General features: G+C 34.5%; 2 protein-coding genes across 3 annotated transcripts; both read right to left on the bottom strand.

Annotated features, from left to right (window-relative positions):
• Window positions 1–895: 895 nt before the first annotated feature.
• Window positions 896–7,482, bottom strand: LOC121325816 (GTP-binding protein SAR1a-like). Of its 2 annotated transcripts, none has more exons than XM_041268890.1 (7): window positions 7,343–7,482; window positions 6,278–6,352; window positions 5,779–5,898; window positions 5,089–5,154; window positions 3,924–4,027; window positions 3,257–3,388; window positions 896–3,165 (listed from the first exon to the last, which is right to left on the bottom strand). In XM_041268890.1, the coding sequence occupies exons 2-7, from the start codon at window positions 6,333–6,335 to the stop codon at window positions 3,049–3,051; spliced, it is 597 nt and encodes a 198-aa protein (XP_041124824.1). In that variant the 5' UTR covers window positions 6,336–6,352; window positions 7,343–7,482; the 3' UTR covers window positions 896–3,048. The 2 variants fall into 2 exon arrangements, with proteins under 2 accessions (XP_041124824.1, XP_041124825.1); XM_041268891.1 differs by having other exon boundaries at window positions 7,338–7,431.
• Window positions 7,483–9,429: 1,947 nt separating this feature from the next.
• LOC121325951 (inorganic pyrophosphatase-like) lies at window positions 9,430–21,308 on the bottom strand. The gene is made up of 11 exons (XM_041269038.1): window positions 21,129–21,308; window positions 20,629–20,693; window positions 17,740–17,793; window positions 16,170–16,289; window positions 14,432–14,518; window positions 12,626–12,752; window positions 12,209–12,336; window positions 11,690–11,772; window positions 11,105–11,174; window positions 10,327–10,366; window positions 9,430–9,823 (listed from the first exon to the last, which is right to left on the bottom strand). Exons 1-11 carry the CDS (start codon window positions 21,193–21,195, stop codon window positions 9,801–9,803), a joined length of 864 nt encoding a protein of 287 aa, XP_041124972.1. The 5' UTR covers window positions 21,196–21,308; the 3' UTR covers window positions 9,430–9,800.
• Window positions 21,309–21,832: the final 524 nt, after the last annotated feature.

Genomic DNA, 21,832 nt, shown 5'->3' with positions numbered 1-21,832 from the left:
GGATGCGTCCTCTGATGTTAGAGTGACCCGATAATCCGTATACTTTTGATTGTGTTTTTTTGTTTGTTTGTTTGTTTTGTTTGTTTTTAAATGTTATACATTTTACAGAAATTCTAATCTGCTAATGTTTTCAGACGGTAAAATGATTTCCACAATCCTAGTTATGACTCAGGAACCTAAATCTTGGGGCCAGTCGCAGAACAGAGTAGAGCGCATGTTTATAGGAGTGTAAATTATTCATTGAAGATACGCAGTGGACTAAAATAACATATGCAACATCTACAGTAGGTATGTTACTTTGTGAACAAAATTTAGAAAACATATTAATGTTAATTTAGGTTTATAACAAAACTATAAGTAGTTAAATTTGTTACACTGTATGTAATAGGCACTAGCAAGTTAATTAAACACGATATGAAAATAAAAAATTATAACATTAACATTACTTATGTTATGGCAATGTCTTATGCCACAGTCACACTGACAATTAGCCAAGTTGATTGACTTTATATTGTAATATGAAATGAGTCAGACTTCATTCGGTGGGGGGGGGGGGGGGGGGGGGGGGGGGGGGGGGGATACATATTCTACAAGGTCAAATCCTTGGATGAGACGGGTACTAGAAGAAAAAAAAAATTAAAAACTTGCTTTAATATATACCTTTGTTATCATATCAGTTCCACAGCCGATATAAATGAACAAGGAAAAATACCAAAATAATTATATTACTTGAGTAGTATCCATTACATCTGCATGGGCGTGGTTGACTTGTAAAAATATTGTGGGAGGTGCTCCATGCCCATAAAAATTGGTTAGTTGTGTTTAGAACGACTCTCTGTCCTACCCTGGATACTTAACATTATACACATTGGAAATATGTCAAAAAAACAAAAACTTAATACCATATTTTATTTTTTAATTATATTTAGAAAACGACACAAACAGAAATAACTCAACAAGGATTCACATTACAAAATTAATGAATGCAAGATGTATTAGGATCCAAGTGGGAATTCCGTCCTGTCTGTTTCTGATCTGGAAGATAAGATGTGGTCTTCCACAATTGTTGAGAGTCGTGGTAAATTATGTGGTATGATCCAGCACTAAATCATTGCATACACAAACATGTTCCATTCATTGGACAGTGCATCAAAACACTAGATGACTATTCTAGAAACACATTTTCTTCAATACAGTGTGCTTAAAACTTTTAACAAGATAGTTGTAATAGTAAAAAACATGTGTTAATGTTTTTGGGTGGACTGACTCATCAATAGGTATTTTATTGGGGCTGACTAACCCACACATTAAGTTCTTGAATAACCCTACAAAAGCTGAAACCACGTTTCCTAAGTGGCATGCTGGTCACAGTATATTATAAGTTCAGCGGACGGGATCAGTAATACAAAGACATTAGAAATACTGAAATCCAAGTCATTATTTAGTAAGCATTTACAAAATTGCAAAAAAATGCATGGAATATGATAGTTGCTCTTAGGGCACACATAAAGCTATGGTTGTTGAGTCTCGTATGGTATGCCATAAGAATTCTCATACTACCAGAAGCAACTCATAGGTTGATGGTAGTTCATATTCAAAAAATACTTACCACACCCCAACTAACTCTGTTGAATATGGGTTAGTGAACTGTATGCAAATATCAAATAGTTGCCCTACAAAGGCAACATTCTTTATCTACATTAACATGTACAGTACATACAATAGTTTAGCTAGTTTACATGAAAAATAAAACAACCCCCCTCTCACCAATTACCCTTAGTATGCTGCAAAAATAAAAGCATGTAAACTTAGTGTAAATAAAGCAGAAGGTAAATATAACCAGTGCTGGTCATACTGCACTGATTTTTAAAAAAAACAAAAACACATTTCACTCTTTAAACACATCATCTAAAAATAACGGGTAAAATGATCCTTCCACACAAAACAGGATAAGGTTTAAAGACGCCAACTGTACCTTGACTAGCAACAATAGAAAAAAGCCTATTGACTTTTTATTCAATATTTTATAGCATCGGTAATGCAAAAAACAAAGCACATCTGTGAAACATGAATGTTTAACAACTTCTGCTAGGATCTGTCAATACAAAGCAAGAGTACAGCCTGATTCACTTCAAACCCTTTCCACTTTATGACCATTCAACAGTACTCCCAGCTCTCAAAATTGGCTTATTAAGGTTTTGTTGTCATGCAAGGGTAAAAACACATCTGCAGGGAAGAGACAGATGCAGGAGAACTCCTTTTTCTTTAAGCCGTTTGGGCGGGTTAATTTTTTTGGGGGGAGGAGGTTTGTTCAACCAGACAGAAGGCATTATTTATTGCTACCAAATTTCCAGGTAATATGATTAAGAATTAAATACTTATTATAAAGATTAAAGTGACAATGTTCTAATTAAGGACTAACCAATCACCATGATCTACATAATGTCATTTTTATTTTATTTTTTAAACAGTTTAACTAACACAGGTTGTAAATACACATGCTATTACAAAATTCAAAAACAGTCCGTTCATTAATAATGCATGCATTCATTTTAAGCATGTGTATTTACAAGCTTCTGCAACTTTGACCTGGTCATAGCATCCTGTCCCGACCTCCTTGCACTGGTTTACCAGAAAACTGGACTTATTTTAATAAAAACTGAAATAATGTTTCAAAATGTTATGTCAAATTAACAAATGTTACGCAGCATCAGAAGGAACACTGTTTACATTGGATAAATGGTTTATGAAGAATTAAAAAAAAAAAAAAAACTCTAAATAAAAGACTTCAAAAAGCATCTGACCAATACTAAAGTAGAAGCTGAAAATACTCTGAGACTTTAAATTGTGTTGCAAATATATTGCAGCAGATCAGAGCAAAACAGGTAGCTATTTGAGTACTGGTAACATTTTAAAATGGGTAATATATATATATCAAAAGTTTAACATCTTCCGATTTGGGTAAAAGTATATTTTTTCATGTCCTTGTACAAAAATTGGCGAAGTCAGGAACCATCTCAGTCCAAAATGATACAATGTGTAAAGAGATCAGTCAATGTACTGTGAAAGCCAACGAAAGCCTTCACCATATCCCTGTTTCTTCAGCACACTGCACATGAATACCTCCATAGGCCTTGCATTCATTTCCTTTAATGGCACATTGCCCTAGAAGTAAACAAAAAGAAGTACATTAAACCAAAAGAGAGACAGAACACCAGAGACGCAATGTGCAAGTGTAACAGCAAGCTCATCCTACCTTTCCTGATGTTTGACCATATAGCCCAAATAGTTCCCGGAGTTTCTCTTCACTAATTGCTTCTGCCCGGTCAATCTTGTTGCCCAGAATAAGGATTGGCACATTTGAAATGGTCTCATCTGTCAACAGTGCCTAAAGAGATTAAAAACAGTGTTAAATGGTGTGTAGTAGTCAAGTAGCTGGCACTACACCACACTAAACTACAACTGAACCCACACCATCTAATAAACATGACAAGCCAAAAGATAAAACAGACAAGTGGTTATAATCTTATCAAATGGGGTATAATTTTTGCAGTAGGTGTATGTTTTACTTAAAAACTTGTATATTCTGAGACCCAAGATATAGGACCACTAACTAAAAAAACAGATGCTAATTGCATGCAGTAAAGGAATGACCATGTAAATTACCCAACTGTACAAGTCATTATTGAGATATCACAGAATTTGACAGACACAATTTTACTCAGTTATTTACATCAGTTTGCTTTGAAACTCCAAATATATAAAACAAACACCGGTTGCGTTAAAACTTAATTAAAATGAACAACTACAACTAACCCTAAGCAATTTTAGGCTCCCTCAAACATTTATTCTGGGTGTAAATGATTTAACCAGCTTACAAAGATATACCCCGAAACGTTAAGTGATTGTAAGGTTGATCTTACGTCAAGCTCAACTTTAGATTCAGCAAGGCGTAACAAATCTGCACAGTCCACTAGGAAGACAATTCCATTTATAGCTGGCAGGTAATTCTTCCAAACCCTTCGTGCTGTGTACAAAGAAAATAAACATTACAGAATTGTTTAATTCTGGATGCTCCAATTATAACACCACATCTCACTTTGACAATTTTATAGGTAAGGGAATGAATGCTGGTCAAATGAGTGAATTGATTAGTATAACTACTCAACACTAGAATTGCAGCGGGATTAACAAGATTTAAAATGTAAATTAATCTACATAGTGTCAATGCAATGCGGTTGTCCATTTAAAAAAAAAGCAACAACAAAAAAAAGAAAAAAAGAAAAGGACAACTGAATTGCATTTACAGACCAGATTTATTTACATTTTAAATCCAAACACGTTAAAATGACTACCGTGGCGGTTCTAGTGTTACTATTTGGTCTGAATTCAATAATAAAGTGTTCTGGTTTCCAATTCTTTACTGTCAACCCTTGGACACTTAGATTTACAAATGGGTGCCACACAACAGAGTTTTGTTCATTCCTAGTTACACCCTTAAAATTACGCTACTTAAAATTAGAAATATATGGCCACTCAGGTTGTGAATTTGAAAATAAAAGATTTGTCTTTCAAAGCAATTTTTCAGAATGTTATGGCATTTACCTGGGGATACATAGTACATAACTAATGTTTATAGAACAAATGTTCAGAGCGCTAGCATTGAAAATCTTGTATGCATAGCTACAGAGAAAAAAAATAGTTTTACTGGATCTCAATTTGGAATGCACTTTGCTTGATATAAGGAAAAGGGTTAAATAAAAAAATTTAAAAAAAAAACATGCATTATTTCAGATCATCATCAATACAGTATACTTATTGCCTAATGAAGAGAAGAAAATGCTATGATGGCAATCCTTGTTTGGCTGACAGTTTTTAGTCAGGACTATAAACTTTGTGTGAAGCTTAATCCATCTGTTAGATTATCACATATGCACGTTTTAATCACAGTTTTACTGTATTTCTGTCCAATTCCCCTCAGTTACTTTATGGTCTCCTTTCACGTTAAAAGAAAACTAAATTAGCAATACATAACTTTGCATTTAGATGTATTAGTAAATAAATGACAGCTAAAAGCAATATTCTTACCCTGTGCGTGTCCACCAAGATCAAACGTGGTGAAAGTCATTCCAGCAATTGTCAACTCCTCTGACGCTGCCAAACAGAAAGTTTAAAAGCGTACAATTTAGACCACCTTCACCTGGGTAATCAAGTTTTTTTTTTTTTTTTTTTTTTTTTTTAATTGGAGCTGTGTTATTAGATTGGTATAATAAATAAATAGAAAGCTTTAACATTGTAATCTATTGCAGCCAACAGCACATAATACTGTAAGATTCAACTGAATTTTCATTATGCTCAGACAAACTTGTATTTGATCTACTTGTATTTAGGTTAGTATCAATTCCAATGGAGAAACAAATGAGATAAACAGCTGAATTGTTAATTCTAAGTCTTTTTAACACGCTGTTCAGCTATATGACCAGTGAAACACTGCAATTCTGCTAGGTGTAAAAAGGTCAAATATCCCTGCTTCTCATTTTTCTTATTTGGAAGTAACTGCTGATACATGTAGTGTTGTTTTCTCCTACAAAAGACAATTTAATTAACCCAATGAGACTGGGTGGCTTAGCCCTCTAGGGCACTTTGAATTAAGAATGTGTTGAGTTTCTGGATCTCAATCAAAATTGGTTGGAAAGGCTCACTAATGTGGTGGTCTTTTATTTATTTATTTTTAAACACAAAGTAGGAAGTTGTACTATAGAAAATCAAGTTACTTACTCGGATGTAGTGTGGGAACATGTTGCCCCAATCTGTCATCTTTTAGCATATGTAGCAACGTTGTCTTGCCAGCATTATCTAAACCAAGGAAAACTAATTTTCCAGATTTCTTGTACAAACCTGCAAGACCCAAGAACATTCTGTTAATTAGGCTAAGAAAATTCTTTAATACAAAAAGGATCCATTCAATTAATGTCATTGTTGAAAATGCATTGCAATTCAAAGACTGGGCTGAAAGTCATTGTCATGAACAATGAAGACTACCATATTACAATAGCACATGCTTAATAGGGCAGACAGATTCATTTCTCAGAAAAAGTGAACAAAAGACAAAGCATTCCATAAACAGTACAAAAGTACAGTTTCTTACCATTTTTCAAGATTGTATATTGCCATCATTAATATTTTAACCATTTTACATGAAGCAGGGTAGCAAGTAGGTTGTGCTAGATTCCTTGTGTAAGACTTTGTTTGTTTGTGTGGTTTTTAATGACATTACCTAAAAGTTGGAGCACACTGCTGAAACCTTTATAGATCCAGTCAAATATAAAAGACATTGCTGTCACTTGGTTACCTTAAACAAAAGCATAAGACATTATCAAGGTTAAGACAAGTATACATTTACATATTACATCATAATGGCATGTGTCCAAAAAACCCCCCAAAAAACACATTAGCACATTCTACGAAGGACTAAAAAAAAAAAGAAACAAAAGCATACGTCTTTCAATAAGTAATATTTCCGTGTTTAATAAGTTATACAAATACACATTATTCCACTAGCATATATAGCTAGAATTGTTGTAAAGTAACCTTTAACAGTTCTGCAAAAAAATATTCCTATTGGATTACATATCTATTGTTTTAGACTTAGTATTACCACAAAATATGGTAATAAAAACACGATACACTATATATCATTACACCAGTTGGCAAAAACATGCCTGTATAGAGGTTTTAAAAAACCGGCACTACTTCTAATGGTACCGAGAATGTGGTTCTCTTTTTGCCGGCTTCAATCTTGAGTGTTATTTTCAGTTTGTCCTATTCTATCCAAAACCTAAAACTACATACTCGGATTTTTAAATACTGTAAGCGCCAAGAAAATATATGTGAAATAAATTACACACATTTAGATGTAACTTCCATTAGTAAAAAGAACTATTTACCTCGTCAAAAATAACACTCTACACTTGCCCCTTGACACTTACAGTGATTAAGTACTGACACGTATAGTATGGTTTCACAGTGACATTATTTTAGGTTACACCTGTTTAAATTAAGCCTTGCCCAAACTCAGGAGTGCGTGTCGCAAGGACAGCTGGTTAGCCCTATGTGAAAACACTTATAATACGAAGTTGTGCCCTAGCTAAGCACGGACCTCCTTGTGTCCCCTTCTATTTTGAGACTTAATGGGTCAGACCCTTCGTATTGGACCCGAACTGGTTTGCTCTGCTGTGATTATAGGCCTACCGGCTGGGCACAGTGTCAGGAGAGACGTACGTGTCATTTAAGAACTCAGGTTTAACAATCAACCAACCAAAACTCGTGATGCTCACCTCACCCTGCCGTTTCTTTGAACCAGTCACCGTCCAAAACCGAATCGCTTCTCTCTCACCCTCTGGTCCGAAACTCTCAATCTCTGACACAACACCGGAACCGCGTCGCAACTCAATATGTTTCTGGTCCAAATAAACGAAAGTTGACTTCCGGTCCTTAACAAGGATCACGTGACGGGGGATAAAATACTTCACGTGTTCTGTGAATGGTGTCCGCACAGCAAAGACAACTGATCTCAGAAATATAATGCCTGACTTTTTTTTTTTTTTTTTTTTAAATATTAAGACAATTGTTTCATATATTTCTTGATCCATATTTTAGTTGGCGCCCTGTGTTTAACTTGTATTTTTAGTTAACTAATTTTAATAGAACAGTCTGAATGATACTGTCGCAGCTTATACAAATCCGGCCATATGCAGTTCATAGTACCGATTGTTACATTTGAAATGGTTATATATTTCCTGTTAGAAAAATCTGGCCTAGCTTCCCAGGTAAGTATGTTCCTTGTGCATGGATAGAAACTAGATCTCCCAGGTCCCAGGATCTCCTTAAACACAGGATTTTACACTAAGCAGATGAAAGGGAACAGCAAAGGATTTATGCTGTTGTATAAATTGCTCCCCAGCAGCTAATGTTTATATAAAAAAAAAAAAAAAAAAAAAAAAAAAAAAACATTTAGCAAGGTAAGAATTAACACACTGAAGAGTTGCTTTCTATAATTTATATATATATATATATATATATATATATATATATATATATATATATATATATATATATATATATATATATATACACACACACACACACACACACACACACACACACACACAGAAGCACTCCTACAAAGTGATGTCTATTATAAGCATACAGTATTAAGCGACAGTCTAGTCCAGGGGTGTCCAATCCTGGTCCTGGTGGCTGTCCCTCCGGGACCAAGATTGGACACCCCTGCTCTAGTCTCTAGGTCCTAGTTTAACAGTGCAAAAAGGCCATCAGAGTTGGAGCATACCCACCAAATAACCACTAGAGGTCACTAAAAGACTGCACTCTGTTAAATAGGTGGTAGGCGTACCATACAGTGTCATTAATTACTATTAAAAAATCCTAAAACTATGGACTGTTCATTTGTGCTTATTTGCATTTAAAATGCATTCTTCCTCTCATATTTTACAACGGCCCGTTTATCACATCACACCGGTTTTACTTTTTGGCATTGAACCCAGCTATTCCCTTGTGTATGGGCTGAAAGATTGTATGCCAAATAACTAGAAAACAGAAAATGAAATGTATAACTTTCAGATAACTATCTGCCCAATCTTTTTGTTAAGAGCAATGGTCTCTTAAACAGCCTGAAAAGTATTGATTTACACACACACACATTATAATATATATATATAATATATATATATATATATATATATATATAGACACACACACACACACACACTCGTCCATAAAACCAAATCATTTTGAATGTTTGTTCTCCTTGCAATCGCCTTTGATGTTATGTAAGAAAGCAACAATATATGACAGGGTGTTTTAATGTCCAATATCCACACGCCTAGGGGTGCTTCGCCTTGTGATGGTAAACAGCCTAGGCATGCGGATTCAGGACCATATTTGAACAACCTGAAGTGTATTATTGCGTTTATGAAAACGGCACTCCCACCCCTCCCAAACTGGACTGGTTTTAAATGGTGCATACTGTTGGCACTGGCATTGTAAACAAAGGTTATAAATGCAGGTTCAAAGCATCTAACAGTAACAGACATATAAATAAACGGAGTCCCTGGCCTGGGGAACATTGCGTTTTCAGGTGCCAAGGTCATTATACCATTGGGATATCCATCTTAAAATTACCATTTATTTTCATCTAAAACATAGGAAAATGCATTTGGTTCAATTCACTTACAAGATCATACCCACACCATTCTTACAATTTATAAAGCTATACATTTCCAGTTTTTTTTTTTTTTTTTTAAAATACTTCACAGTACAGTAATTTAAGAACAAAATGTTGTAAAACATAATGCCACTTTTCATATCTATGTAATCAATATAGGGATATGACAAATAAGAGAAACTAGATTTACAGAGAAAATGTTTTATTAAAGCAAGTTTTTCATACAAAGCCAACTCGGTACAACTTTGTCTACATGAGCAGCTTGTTTGTTTATTAATAATACCTGAGTTTTATTTAAGTTTAATTGGCGGTCAATTTGTGTAACGATACAGCACTATGTTTAATTTAAAGCGTTGATAGTAAATAAATTAACTATTCTTACTGATCCTGTTATTCCCATACTTGGATTTCACAGGGATGTATACATGCTTTGTTCTGTACCACTTCCTTTAGAACGGTTTTAAAAAATAACATTTTAGTTACACAGTTTTCAAGTACACTTCCTAGGTTGATGAATGTGGGTCCTTTTAGCAATTATCCTCTTGTTTTATTTCCTCTAATAATAGTATATTTTGTCCACTGTAGAAGAAAGAAAAAAAAATTAGGAGGGTCTCTAATGTTTGCTACCCATCTAATATTAGTGTACAGAATAGTCAGCATAAGGTCAAATATAATCTTGATTATTTAAAATATATATATTATATTATCTATATATATATATATATCGCTCTAATCTCGTTCGCAATGCAATCATGTTGTCTTTATAATATATCTATATGTAGGTTAGCAATTAGACATAGTGTAGAAAACTACTTTAATATGTATGTTCGTTTTACAACCAGAAACTGTTGGAATTTGAGTGAATTCACATTTTTCACGTTAACAAGAACTTTTTACAAAGATGTAATCTAAGGTTTGCTATTGTGTAAAGCGTTAATTTTGGTAAGAATTCAATTAAAAAAACAGCGTTTCTAATAAGATTTAAAAAAAAAAAAACACAACAGTACAGTATACTGTATGGGTGGTTTAAAGAGAATATTAAAAATAGCAGAAACTACAAAAGCAAAAGGTAAGATGCATACCATCTGTTGGAACCGGATCTGCATTTCCACATGGCAATGTCTGCAACACAGTCAAATTGGGGGCAACATTGAGATGTTTGGTTAAAACACATTATTGTATACAATATAACCATCAGCCTAAAGAGAGGTAGCATTTTTGTAATACACAGAGACAGAGGACAATATTACAATAAAAGTAATTTAATATATATTAAAGAATTATTCAAAACTAACATCTATGCTCTGTATTGAGTATTATTTTGGTCTGTAGGTTCAGTCCAACTTTCCTTCCATTGCTTCTTACAGTAAAATTGGATGAAACTTGAATTTGTGAAATGACTAAAATGCAAAGTTAGGTACTATAATTAGTGCTTTTAGTTTTCAGGTTTTATTTTTGATCAGGGAGAGAGATGGAAAATAAAAAAAAAAAAAAAACTAAAACTAGAAGCCCTAATTAGTGTACTTGGATGTCAGACTAACACATTCCAAAACATTCCTAAAAATTAAGTGAATTAAATAGATTTTACATATTTGAAAATCATTAGGATGATTTAGGTCCCAGAAGCTTTACAGCACTAGACACTGTTTAAATCATACCATTATTCCTGTATCAAATAACAATTTTTATCATACCATTATTCCAGATCAAAGTTAATCGAAACAAAATAGTGAAACTTGTAATTAAATGAAACATACAGTACATAAACCAAAATGTTAGTGTCCATATATCGGAATTACATTCAATAGAAGAATACCAGTCAAGAAAAATGATTTAAAAAACAAAACTTGATAGACCTACCGCATCAACAACTGCTTGTGCAGCTTCTTTAGTGCACAAGAAAGGACTGTGAGAGACACACGTGTTTGTGCTGCACAAAAACAAAACAGGAATTTTACAGATTGGCTTTGGCTGTCAAACAGTATTATATTGTTAATTTAAAAAAGGATTACTTTCCTTTGCTGAAATGTTCTTCACCAACAGCACCACAAGACATATTCACATGATCACATTTTTCACAGATTTACAGTAGGTTTTCCTCATTTGTCTCAATAAGTCAAACACCTGTAGAAGATTATCCTCAGCACAGCTATTTTCTGCTCCCAATATCCCCTAAAGGGCACCTTAGAGATCCATGGGTTATAATCTAATAACCACAGCAGATACTTTAATGGTATTAATTTGGATAATGTCAACACTTAGTTCCACCAGCAGTCTTAATTCTTCACAATTTTTTTTAACTTTTCTGCTAATCTGTGCAGGTAAGAAAGGTTTTGGTGGTTTTGAATTAACACTCCATATAAATGAACATGAGGTATTTTTTGCAAACCAATGTAATATTACTCCTGTTGTAAACCATGCCATGCAAACAATGCTGCTACTCACCAGTTGAGTTCCCCTCCACTATTCTTAGACACAAGAGCCTTCCAATAATCATTGGTGCTCTTTATAATACTGATGGCGAAGTCCTGCAAAAAAAGAGTAAAACATTTCCATTGTTAAATACTTACACATAAGTAAATGTCAGTTTCAAATTGTCTAAATCATAGCCATGCAGGAGAATTCTGTGGTACTGTGATATTCATAATGCAGCTACAAAATCATCTAGAATGACTAGCAGCAATCAGCCATGTTTTCTGAGGGAATCCTCTTAATTCAGATTTTCTGGTGGATTTACAAAATACCTTTTAGGATTGCATGAACAGTACCTCTAATTAAGCAGCTATGCCCCAGTTACAGTATAATCGAGGAGCATTTAAGTATCGATTGTACTTACCCTGAACACCCTAATCACACAAAATCTGAGAAATTGTAATGTTAAAAACATTGTTTTTACTTCATCGGAAATTGTATTTTACTATGGGTACTGCAAAAGAGATATTTTCTTTTTATGAAGCTGCATACCTTATCTTTAAACTCTCCGTTGAATGCAAACTTGTTTTCCGGTTTACCATCTGGTACCTTGTACCTTCGGAACCAGTCTACTGTAGCTTCCAGGTAACCTGGCTTCAGCCGTCTAACATCGTCAATATCTGAAAGTAAAATGCAGTGTTACATAAAAAGGCACTAGTTACAAGAACTATTCTATTTTTTTTCTTTAAAGGGGAAACTTAAATGAGCTGCCAGATTACCATCCTAGGATAAATGTTTTGAAATCTTTATCTGGAGTATCAGTGAGAAATCTAAATGAGATCAGCATCAGTATCCTGCCTTACACAGGTTCTGATTAGCAAAACACTAGATGCTGTTGGCAATGCCCTTTAGCGAAAAAAAAAAAAATCTTAACTGAATCCCAACTTCTGAAATTCAATTTAAACTTACTGTTAAAAGCATTTGCCTCTGGATCTTCAACATTGATTGCAATGACTTTCCAATCAGTTTCTCCTTCATCAATCATAGCCAGAGTACCTAAAATCTTAACTTTAATGACCTCTCCTGTGGAGCAAACCTTAAACACAAGGAAGGAAAAAAAAAAAAAATCTTTCAATCTCCCCCACCAGCAAATTAGTCTTTTGACTGCACCTGAATTCCAGTTTTTGTACAAATTGATTGTTTTTCTGACTTCTGTAACTATTTACAAAATGTACTTTTACAACCAAGGGCATTGTTTCTGGGGGAAAAAAAAGAGGCAGGGACAGAAACCAGCTTTAAAGAAGAGACTATGATGACTTAAGAGTCTTTTCAGAAATGGAGAGAGGGGTTGGTTTTTTTTTTTTCTGGAATAGCAAGTAGTGACGTGCAGGATCAGAACTAGGTGCTGTTGGTCAAAAAATATTAGTTTTGGGACCATCCATCTATGGATCCTGCACACCTGTATTAGTATTCCTGGTAAATAATGGTTGCAAACAAGAATGCTGAATGCCACATAAAATAAAAAATTAAACAGGTTAGGCCAAATATAAAAAATGTGACAAAAAATAGGGTAGGTAGGTTTTTCTTCCCCCCTGAATAAGCAGTGTGAGCATGGTAAAAGTGGCAAATGATAGTTTAGTTTACACTGTCATCTTGCTTCATTCTTCCCTATTTATGCTATAGGATACAAACAAGTCGCAATCTGTTAAAATTTGGTTTGCTGTTTTCAGTAACTTAGTTAGGGGTTTGATACATACACACATGCATACATATGCATGAGGTTTAATTACGATTAAATAACATATCCAGGATAACCACATTTTATGTGTTGGCATTTACTATAAAGGTAGTGTATTTAAATAACATTGCCAGCACACACTCACATAAGCCTCTTGGCATTGGGTATTCAGTGGCCCAGCACTATCAGCAGCAGTGCCGATGTTACAGACCAATTCTCACCCCAGGCGAGTTCCGTCCTAGGCTAATCCTCACTCTGTCAGGCCAATTCTCACCCCATTACTCTTCCGGGAGGGTGAATATTAGCCCGGGCCAATTCTCACCCCAGTACTGTGTACATAGCATAATCGTTTTCGTTGCACGACAACTAATCTAAGCTAATCAGCAGTAGGACATATTTGTGAATGTACTGTAAAAGATACAGGAAAAAACAAAAACTGCTGTTTATTGAACAATAATAGTGAGAACAATAGAGCAAAAATGTTTCATTAACTAGATTGTTAGGGAACTTTGAAATAAATTACCGACCTGCTTAACTTTTTTCATGGAACAGTATTTGAAAGGTATTGGCTGTAAAGTTTGATGTTCAAGTTTTCGTTTACGGTTCACACACAAGTACATTTAAGAGCTTTCAATCCAGGAAAATTATCTATGGCAACCGTGAAGAAGTTATTCAGCTGATCTGAACATTTTGTTAATTTTGGCAATCCATAATTTTCTGGTTTGCGGTCGCATTTTTCAAACATCTATTTTGAAAAACTACCAGCACTTGGCAATACTCGGACGCCGGCAATTGATATCATACTGAAGATCTTGTTTGCGAGAGGTTTCTGGAAAATCGCATTAGCAAAAACGAGGCAGCACACAGTGATCAATTTTTCAAATTGATATTGAAAAATATAACCAGTTATAGGAAAAAAGATATTTAGGGTCTGGTAACCGGAACCAAACATTTTTATTTGGCCTTAGAATGGCAATATTTTGGTAATGGTGTAAAGAATTATTTTAACTCAACATAAAATGAATAAATAAAATTACCTTGTTGCCGATTTCACACACATCAATTGGATCGTTGTCACCACAACAACCAGTGTCTGTATCTTTGTGTCCTGGGTCTTCCCATGTCTAGGGTAGAATTAATTGGATTAAAAGCATTCCTTGATTGTGCAGTGTTCTCATTCAAAAAATTAAGTAATTTATTTATAACAGTGTAACCTTTTCGCATGACTTCACTATTCCATCCACTTTTATTGTCGTGTGCTATTATTTTTTGGAAAATAGCTAAGAAACCTTAATAAAAAGTGCTACCATTTTAAGGCAGCATCTACAGCTATAGTCACTATTATGGCTTCCAGCAGACACTTGCGATATCATTTTGTAGTTTCTTTGATTAAATGATGTTAAATAAAACATCTAAATTATGTGTTTTTTTTGTTTGTTTTTTAATTCCTCAAACCTAAAATTCTAGGTGATGCAAAACATTTGGACATAACTACATTATGAAATTTGCAATTAAAGGGACTTTTGTGGATTATTCTGCCTCAAACCAACCAAAGTGCAGTGATCATACAGAAACATAACATTTAGATCAGCAATATCCAAGATTATTGCACTGGACAAGTATATTAATGGAGTTCAAGTATGCCAAAATTGTCAGGTCACACCGCTTTGCACACAAAATCAAGTTTTGGAATACCTGCAGTTTGTTGTTTGTAAAAGTGAAGAGAAATAGAAAGCATATAATTAAACTAAGCTTGTATCAAACTGTGCTATATCATGTGGAAAACTCAAACATCTTATTACAAATATGGCTGCTATATTGTAACGGACACCTTTATCATGCAGATGTTTACATAACTTTACAAATATGAAGTCAGTGATATAAATATGATAAATGTACCCATATGCTAGCTTGACCATACTGTTGTGTCCTAAATGTGAAGCGTTTCATCTACATCATCCAGAAACCAAAAAGACACATGACATCAAGATGGCAGCTATATTAGATCATTAAGGTTATAAATTAAGGTTGGGAGTTGGCAAGGAGGGGGTTAAATTCCTCCCTGCCAGAAAACACATGGGAATGTGGCTGGGGCTATAACTGAATCATTAACGGTTAATAAGGCTCCAGCCACGGGTGTGTAAAAAGGGTAATCACGGATGTTCGTAGAATTAATGTTGGTGAAGGTGTGTTTTGCTGTGCTGTTTGAAAAAACTTTTGTTTTGGCCCCTGTGCCTATTTGTTTTGTTTGTTGGTATTTTGTTTGTCTAGTTTTTGTAATGAAACGTGCGCAAAAGAGTTTAACCTGCAGCTTCTCGTGTCTGAGTCTCTCTCCCTGACGGGACAGCCTTGCCAGTGATGCTATCCTATCACACAACTCCATAAACAATTAACTGTTTTGGTCAGAGACGATTGCATGCATTTAGTAGAGAAAAATACATACTGGAGAATAGTAATGTTGTAAAGAAACCTACAGGCAGCAGATAAAATTCAAACAATGTGTAATGTATTAAAAGGCCCTGCAATATTGTATTATGCATTTCATAGCCTCCCGTCACTTATGCTAGGATTACAGGTATAGTCACGCTTTAAAACTTTGTCCTCCTTAAAATCAAAGGCAAGATTACTTTTGTGAAAAGCAGCTGGCCATTAAACCTCCTACTGGGGAATGGCAGCTTTTGACCTATTCACAGACTGTCACCAGTTTCTCAAAATAACAGATGGTTCTGCAATTGGGAAAAAAAAGGACGTCTATCTGATGCAAGCAAAACGTGCCTGTGGGATTGCTCCATAGTTCCAGATATAGCCTTTGTGAGGAAACACATTAGCAACATATCGCAGTTTGCCTTTCTTAACATCTTGTTTTATCGGGTTTAGCACATCCTTGGTGGCAATCTGAAAAAGAAAGGTGTACAGTAAGTAGAAACCATTTCAGAGTTATCCAGATTTTTAGGTCAATTTAATAGGCCCATTTCCTGTTTTGAAATACAGCCATATTTAATAGAAATATTTTTATTCACCATCATTTTAAAAACAGACTCAAAGACATTCAAGTTGAAACCAATAGGGATGCGACTGCAACGTGACATCCTGGGATTCCATACCATCTGGGCTATGGCAAAATAGTAAAAAGATTCAATAGCTCAGAAGTTCTGTGAAACATAACACATAAAAAATAGTTTTATACTGACGCTATCTAACTATTCATCCTCTTATTGACTTTACCACTATTAATAATATAAACTATGGCACACTAGTAGGAAAATCATTCAAAATCTTGGGGGTAATAGTTTTTCCAGAGACAATACTGCAACTGTGTAGCAATATGCCCTCCAATAATAAAACTAAATTTTGTAAGCCAGAACATTTATAATCCCGTAAACCAGAACATTTATAATCCCCTCTACAAAGAAATTAAAACGTCAGGTGTATTTGAAATCCAACTTACGACAAAATCTGTCAAAATACAGCCTCTTCAAACATGTGCTAGAGGGCACCTTTGACAGTGAGGTGTATGCTTTTTTTTCTTTTTTTAGGTGTTTGTATTTAAAGATATTCATGCTTAGCAGACTTGCACCTACTGTCACACCAGCTTTGAGCTATTGTAAGTCTGAATACGAAAAGTGTATGAAGTACGGGTGTTCATCTTGATATTTTCTATTGAGCAATTGATCATCCAATCTACACAGTCGTAATCACATCTGTTTGCTAGTGATATTAAATTATATTAAAAGACACGCAATACAAAGTATTTCCATAATGCCATTTACTGCACATATTTAATAATGCCATCTAATTTTTAATATACATATTTATTTACTTACATGCAATTTGAGAGTTTGAAAATATTTGCTTGCATGTAATTGAAAGTTAAACAAAGTGAGTAATTTCAAACATGGACTTGTTTTTAATTGCTGTTTTTAGTACACCGTAAAAGGTAGCAAAGGTAACTTGCTGAATGCTATTTTATTTAGGTTAGCTGAAGAAAAACTACAATACAGCTGTTCATTTTTCATACCAATTGAAAGGAAATTAGTTTTTGATATGCTATATATATAGATATATATATATATAAATTATATATATATATATATATATATATCTATATATATATATATTATATATATATTATATAATAAATGGGGTAATTAAACGCTAGTACCAAACCTTATTGATCTGTTTGTAAAGATCTACACAACAAAATGGCATATGGCCATGAAAAAACACATGCTTACGTTAAATTAATCAATGTTCAGGTAACTAATTTAAATTGCAGCTACTAAACAATCTCCTTTCATTTAATCAGTAAGCTGTACAAAGTTTAAAAAAAAAAATTAATAATTACCTCCATTTTGGCATTTGTCCATCTTGGTACCTCAACAACCATGTTGAAGATATTCTGAAAGATAAAAAGGCAGACATTAGCTTGAGCCTTAATTTTTTTGGTCAAGTTCAAGTTCACATTTAAAACCCAAACAAAATGTACTGTTACAGAAGAACAGATTTATTTGTGAGAAAACTGAATCCTGCATTTATTTTCTTGCTGGTAGGATGTACAGTAAAGCCACATTTAATTGTATAAAATATTTACAGTATCCATTTAACATTAAAGTATTTGAATTGATGAAAATATAAATGTATAACTGACTTAAGAAAAACAAAAAAATGTAACCTTAATGTCACAGATGTGGGATTTTTATTTTACTTTGCAAAAGATTTTGAAACACTGTATTCCTTGCTCTGACCATTGTGTACCAGACTTGTAACAAAATGTTGCAACTTCTGATGCTACTAATGTGCTATTTTGTAAGCAACTCCAACTGTCACAACTTCAGCAATAGTTTGCTGGGTGTTGATTAATAACAGTCCTTTCCACATTAGCGGAAGGGACAGTCATAGAACTTTTCTTAATCCTTATTCCAATTATATTTATTAAATCTCTTCTATGTATAGGCCTGAACTGTTAATTTCACTAAATACGACAAACAGAAACACAAACTTACTGAAGTCCAATTTCTTTTATTATCTAGGATGCATGTCATACAACATATCACTTCAGAATTTAACAGCTAGAGAACCACTTATTTAATTGTCATGAAACTTGAAAAGGATCATTCAACATCAAATGGACCAAGGGTCCCCACCTCATGGTCTCAGATTATTTTGATATTGCATATGGATGTACCTGGAGGGGTTTTAGAAAGAACCCCAAAACATTAGTCCTCAGCTCATTATTGTTTAAGGTATGGGCCTATAATAAGTGGATACCCATACCAAATAATAAAAAGCACTGAAAAAAGGGTGATGTTTGAGACGTCAGATCTTTCAGTATTCAAAATACCTTTTATGCTCACTGCACACACAGAACATCTCTTCTAGTTTAATACTGCCTCAACATATTACCTATTTATTGGTGGCCATGGGTGTTAATGTGAGTGTCCCAATAAACATGCAATATTGTACGTGTGAAGACTCCTACACCACTGTAGTTATCGTCATCACTATAATTTCTCCAGGTTACCATAGGGACAAGTCTCTGTGGCAAAGTGGTATATTGTGTACAGATGCAGAGGTGACGCAGTGCAGGAATAAACAGACAGATATTATACTCCGGTATGGAAAAGTGATCCCTTTATTTTTATAATCCAGGTCTGGTGACCAAAACAATGATCCCAGGGGTAAATAATAATGGGTTTGCAGTCTCAAACAATAAACACAGGTATCTCTCCCACAACACACAAACACATTCACCAGTCCTGGGTACGTGCTGTAGTGCTCATGGTGGGCGATACAGTTTAATGCGCGACAAGAGTGTAGTGCTGTTCTGGGTTTTATACTGGCCCTTAGCGACAGTTCCGGAAAGCGTTCGTTGTCTATGAAAACACAAATAACAATTATAGACAAGACAAACAAACACTCACAATACCTCACAATTACTGCACAGTCCCTCTGGGTTACATTTCATAACCAAAGTGAAGGAACAGATTACGATTCTCCATTCCCTTTACATGCTGTCACACATGACCCCTCGGTCAACAAACGCAACTGCCTTTACAATCTGCGGCTGCTACATCGTTTCCCTTCCTGGTCAATACGTTCTTGCAATATATAGAGGGGTGCGTGTGGGGGTGGGTGTGGTTTCCTATAAAACCTCAATGACATTTATTCAAATAAAAAAATTTTTAAAAAAATTAGCGTTTTAAGTAATTAATACAAACTGCTGTCAGGAGCAAAATACAGCACAATGCTCAATTAGGCCTAATCTAAGACAGATTCCTCAGTACTTCATTTCACATTTACTGTGTATTTTAAGAAGAATCCAATTTCTAACCAAACAAACTCATTGCCAAGGATAAAAAAAATAAATTGTTTTGATTTTATTCTTGATAGGATTGATAAAGCTTCTGTTTTAGCAGCCAGTTACTATGTACACAAATATATAACAAAACGAGATGATAAAAGTGCAGAATCACAAAACTAAAAGTCAGAATATAATTATATTTGTTAGCCAGGAAAGAAAATACATTTAATAGTGGGGGGTGGGGGGAGCAGGGCTGGTAGGCGACGTAATCACATACAAAGACAATGCACGAGTTTAAGATGCATCTCATTTACATTTAGAAGAACACAAAACAATTTCTACACAAACAAATTAGAATTTGTTTCTCACTTCTGGACTCCTAAATACTACAACAATAATGACTTCCTCAGGCTAGATATTGCGAGTCATATTCATGCATTGAAGCCCTACTGTATGCCTTTACTGAAAACGGCCCCATAGGGCCTATATGATGCACAAAGCGACTTGGTTATTCCAAGTCAGATATACCCAATTTAAGGAAATTAAATTAAAACTGTTACAGAACACATACTAAGCGGATTAGGCAAAGCATACTGTACAGTACTGATGTATAACGCTTTGAACAGGACAGGCACAAAAATCCTTTCATTTCCCACGCTCTGCTCATTTAAACTGAAAGTAAAACTACTCTCACTCACTGTCATTACAGCCTGCCACTTATCATTAGGTGCCCGGTATGATTCTATTTAAAAGCGGCTTGTATTGTTTACTCAAAAGATGGTCGTTAGTATAAAAGACTACATAAGAGGGAAAAAAAGAACACGTTTCTTAGATAAAGCAGGTTAAAGACAACAGACCTACTCATAGCTGCATGTCGTATTGGCTTTTATTTGAAAGTAATACGTGTACAAGACCAACATTGTATTACTTTACCTGTGCCTCGTCTGCATACATTGGTATATCATGAAATGGAGAAATGTACACTCCTTCAGAGTTTTCTAGAAGAAATAAAATAAATAAATAAATAAATAAAAGAAAGCAATTTAAATACACAAAACATACAGTGAAATACAATACACCTTAAACCTGTCCGAAAGATTTCTCATTTTCATATTGTGAAACTATACACGTGTCAGATAATTGCAGCTAGGAGAGTAATAATTATGTTTTATTAGCACAAGCTCTACGGCTTTGACGTAATTTGGTTCTAATAATCACAAAATACAGATACACAGGATTATTTTTCTTTGCTTGTAAGAATGACAACGAGTATTTTAAAAAGCAATATTAAAATATTGCGTCTCCTTTTAACTTGTGCGAGAAGCGCCGGCCGGCCGGCCTGCTACCTTAAAGAACGCTATCTTACTTTATTTCATCAGCTATGGCGCCGATAGCACGCACGCTTCGGCTTTTAATACTGAACCCGTACTCACTGAAAAACACCCTGTAACTCAGAGTGTTGGGGTTTCCTCTTTCTTCGGTAGTGTAGCTCATTTTCATGTGCCTTACTGCGTTCCGTAGCTTTGCAAAACCAGGCGCTGTGTTGGCCAAGCACTGACTGAACACAATCTGCGAGTCTGTGCTATATTGTCTGAGTGCTCTGAATGGAAATCAGACATGCGCAATAGAGACCAGTTACAACCAATGACCTCGCCACGTACATTTTCTTTTTATTTGCGATTACTGCAACACAGTTGCAGCATTGCCAATGAATATGTACACCCCCTGCACACACCCATTACTTGTCATTGCACAATTACAAAGTAAAACTAATGTAACATGTGTATTGTTTTTAACACAACCATGCGTTATTGCAATAATAATACAGTTAAATACTGGAAACTGCAAGGATGATACAGAATAAGGAAGAATTGTTTACAATGATTTACCATTTGCATCCAGAACTCAAAGCACCAAATCAAAAGATATTTAGTATAACTAAAAAATAAAGTTAGGTACCATAACTTAGTTTCATTTAGTTTAATTTTCTTTCATCATTTCCTAGTTTGCAGTTCTTTATAAATGTGTAATCCGTTGTAAAACATTGCATTACATCATCTGTTTCTCTACCAGAGCGAATAAAAGAAAATTACTTTAACTTTGTAGCAGCTTATTATAGAAATGCCAGTAATTGGCA

The sequence above is a fragment of the Polyodon spathula genome, chromosome 13 (genome assembly GCF_017654505.1).
Source record: "Polyodon spathula isolate WHYD16114869_AA chromosome 13, ASM1765450v1, whole genome shotgun sequence".
Lineage (NCBI taxonomy): Eukaryota > Metazoa > Chordata > Actinopteri > Acipenseriformes > Polyodontidae > Polyodon > Polyodon spathula.
Note: the sequence above shows the minus strand (reverse complement) of the source record. Positions and strands in the feature narration are given on the sequence as shown.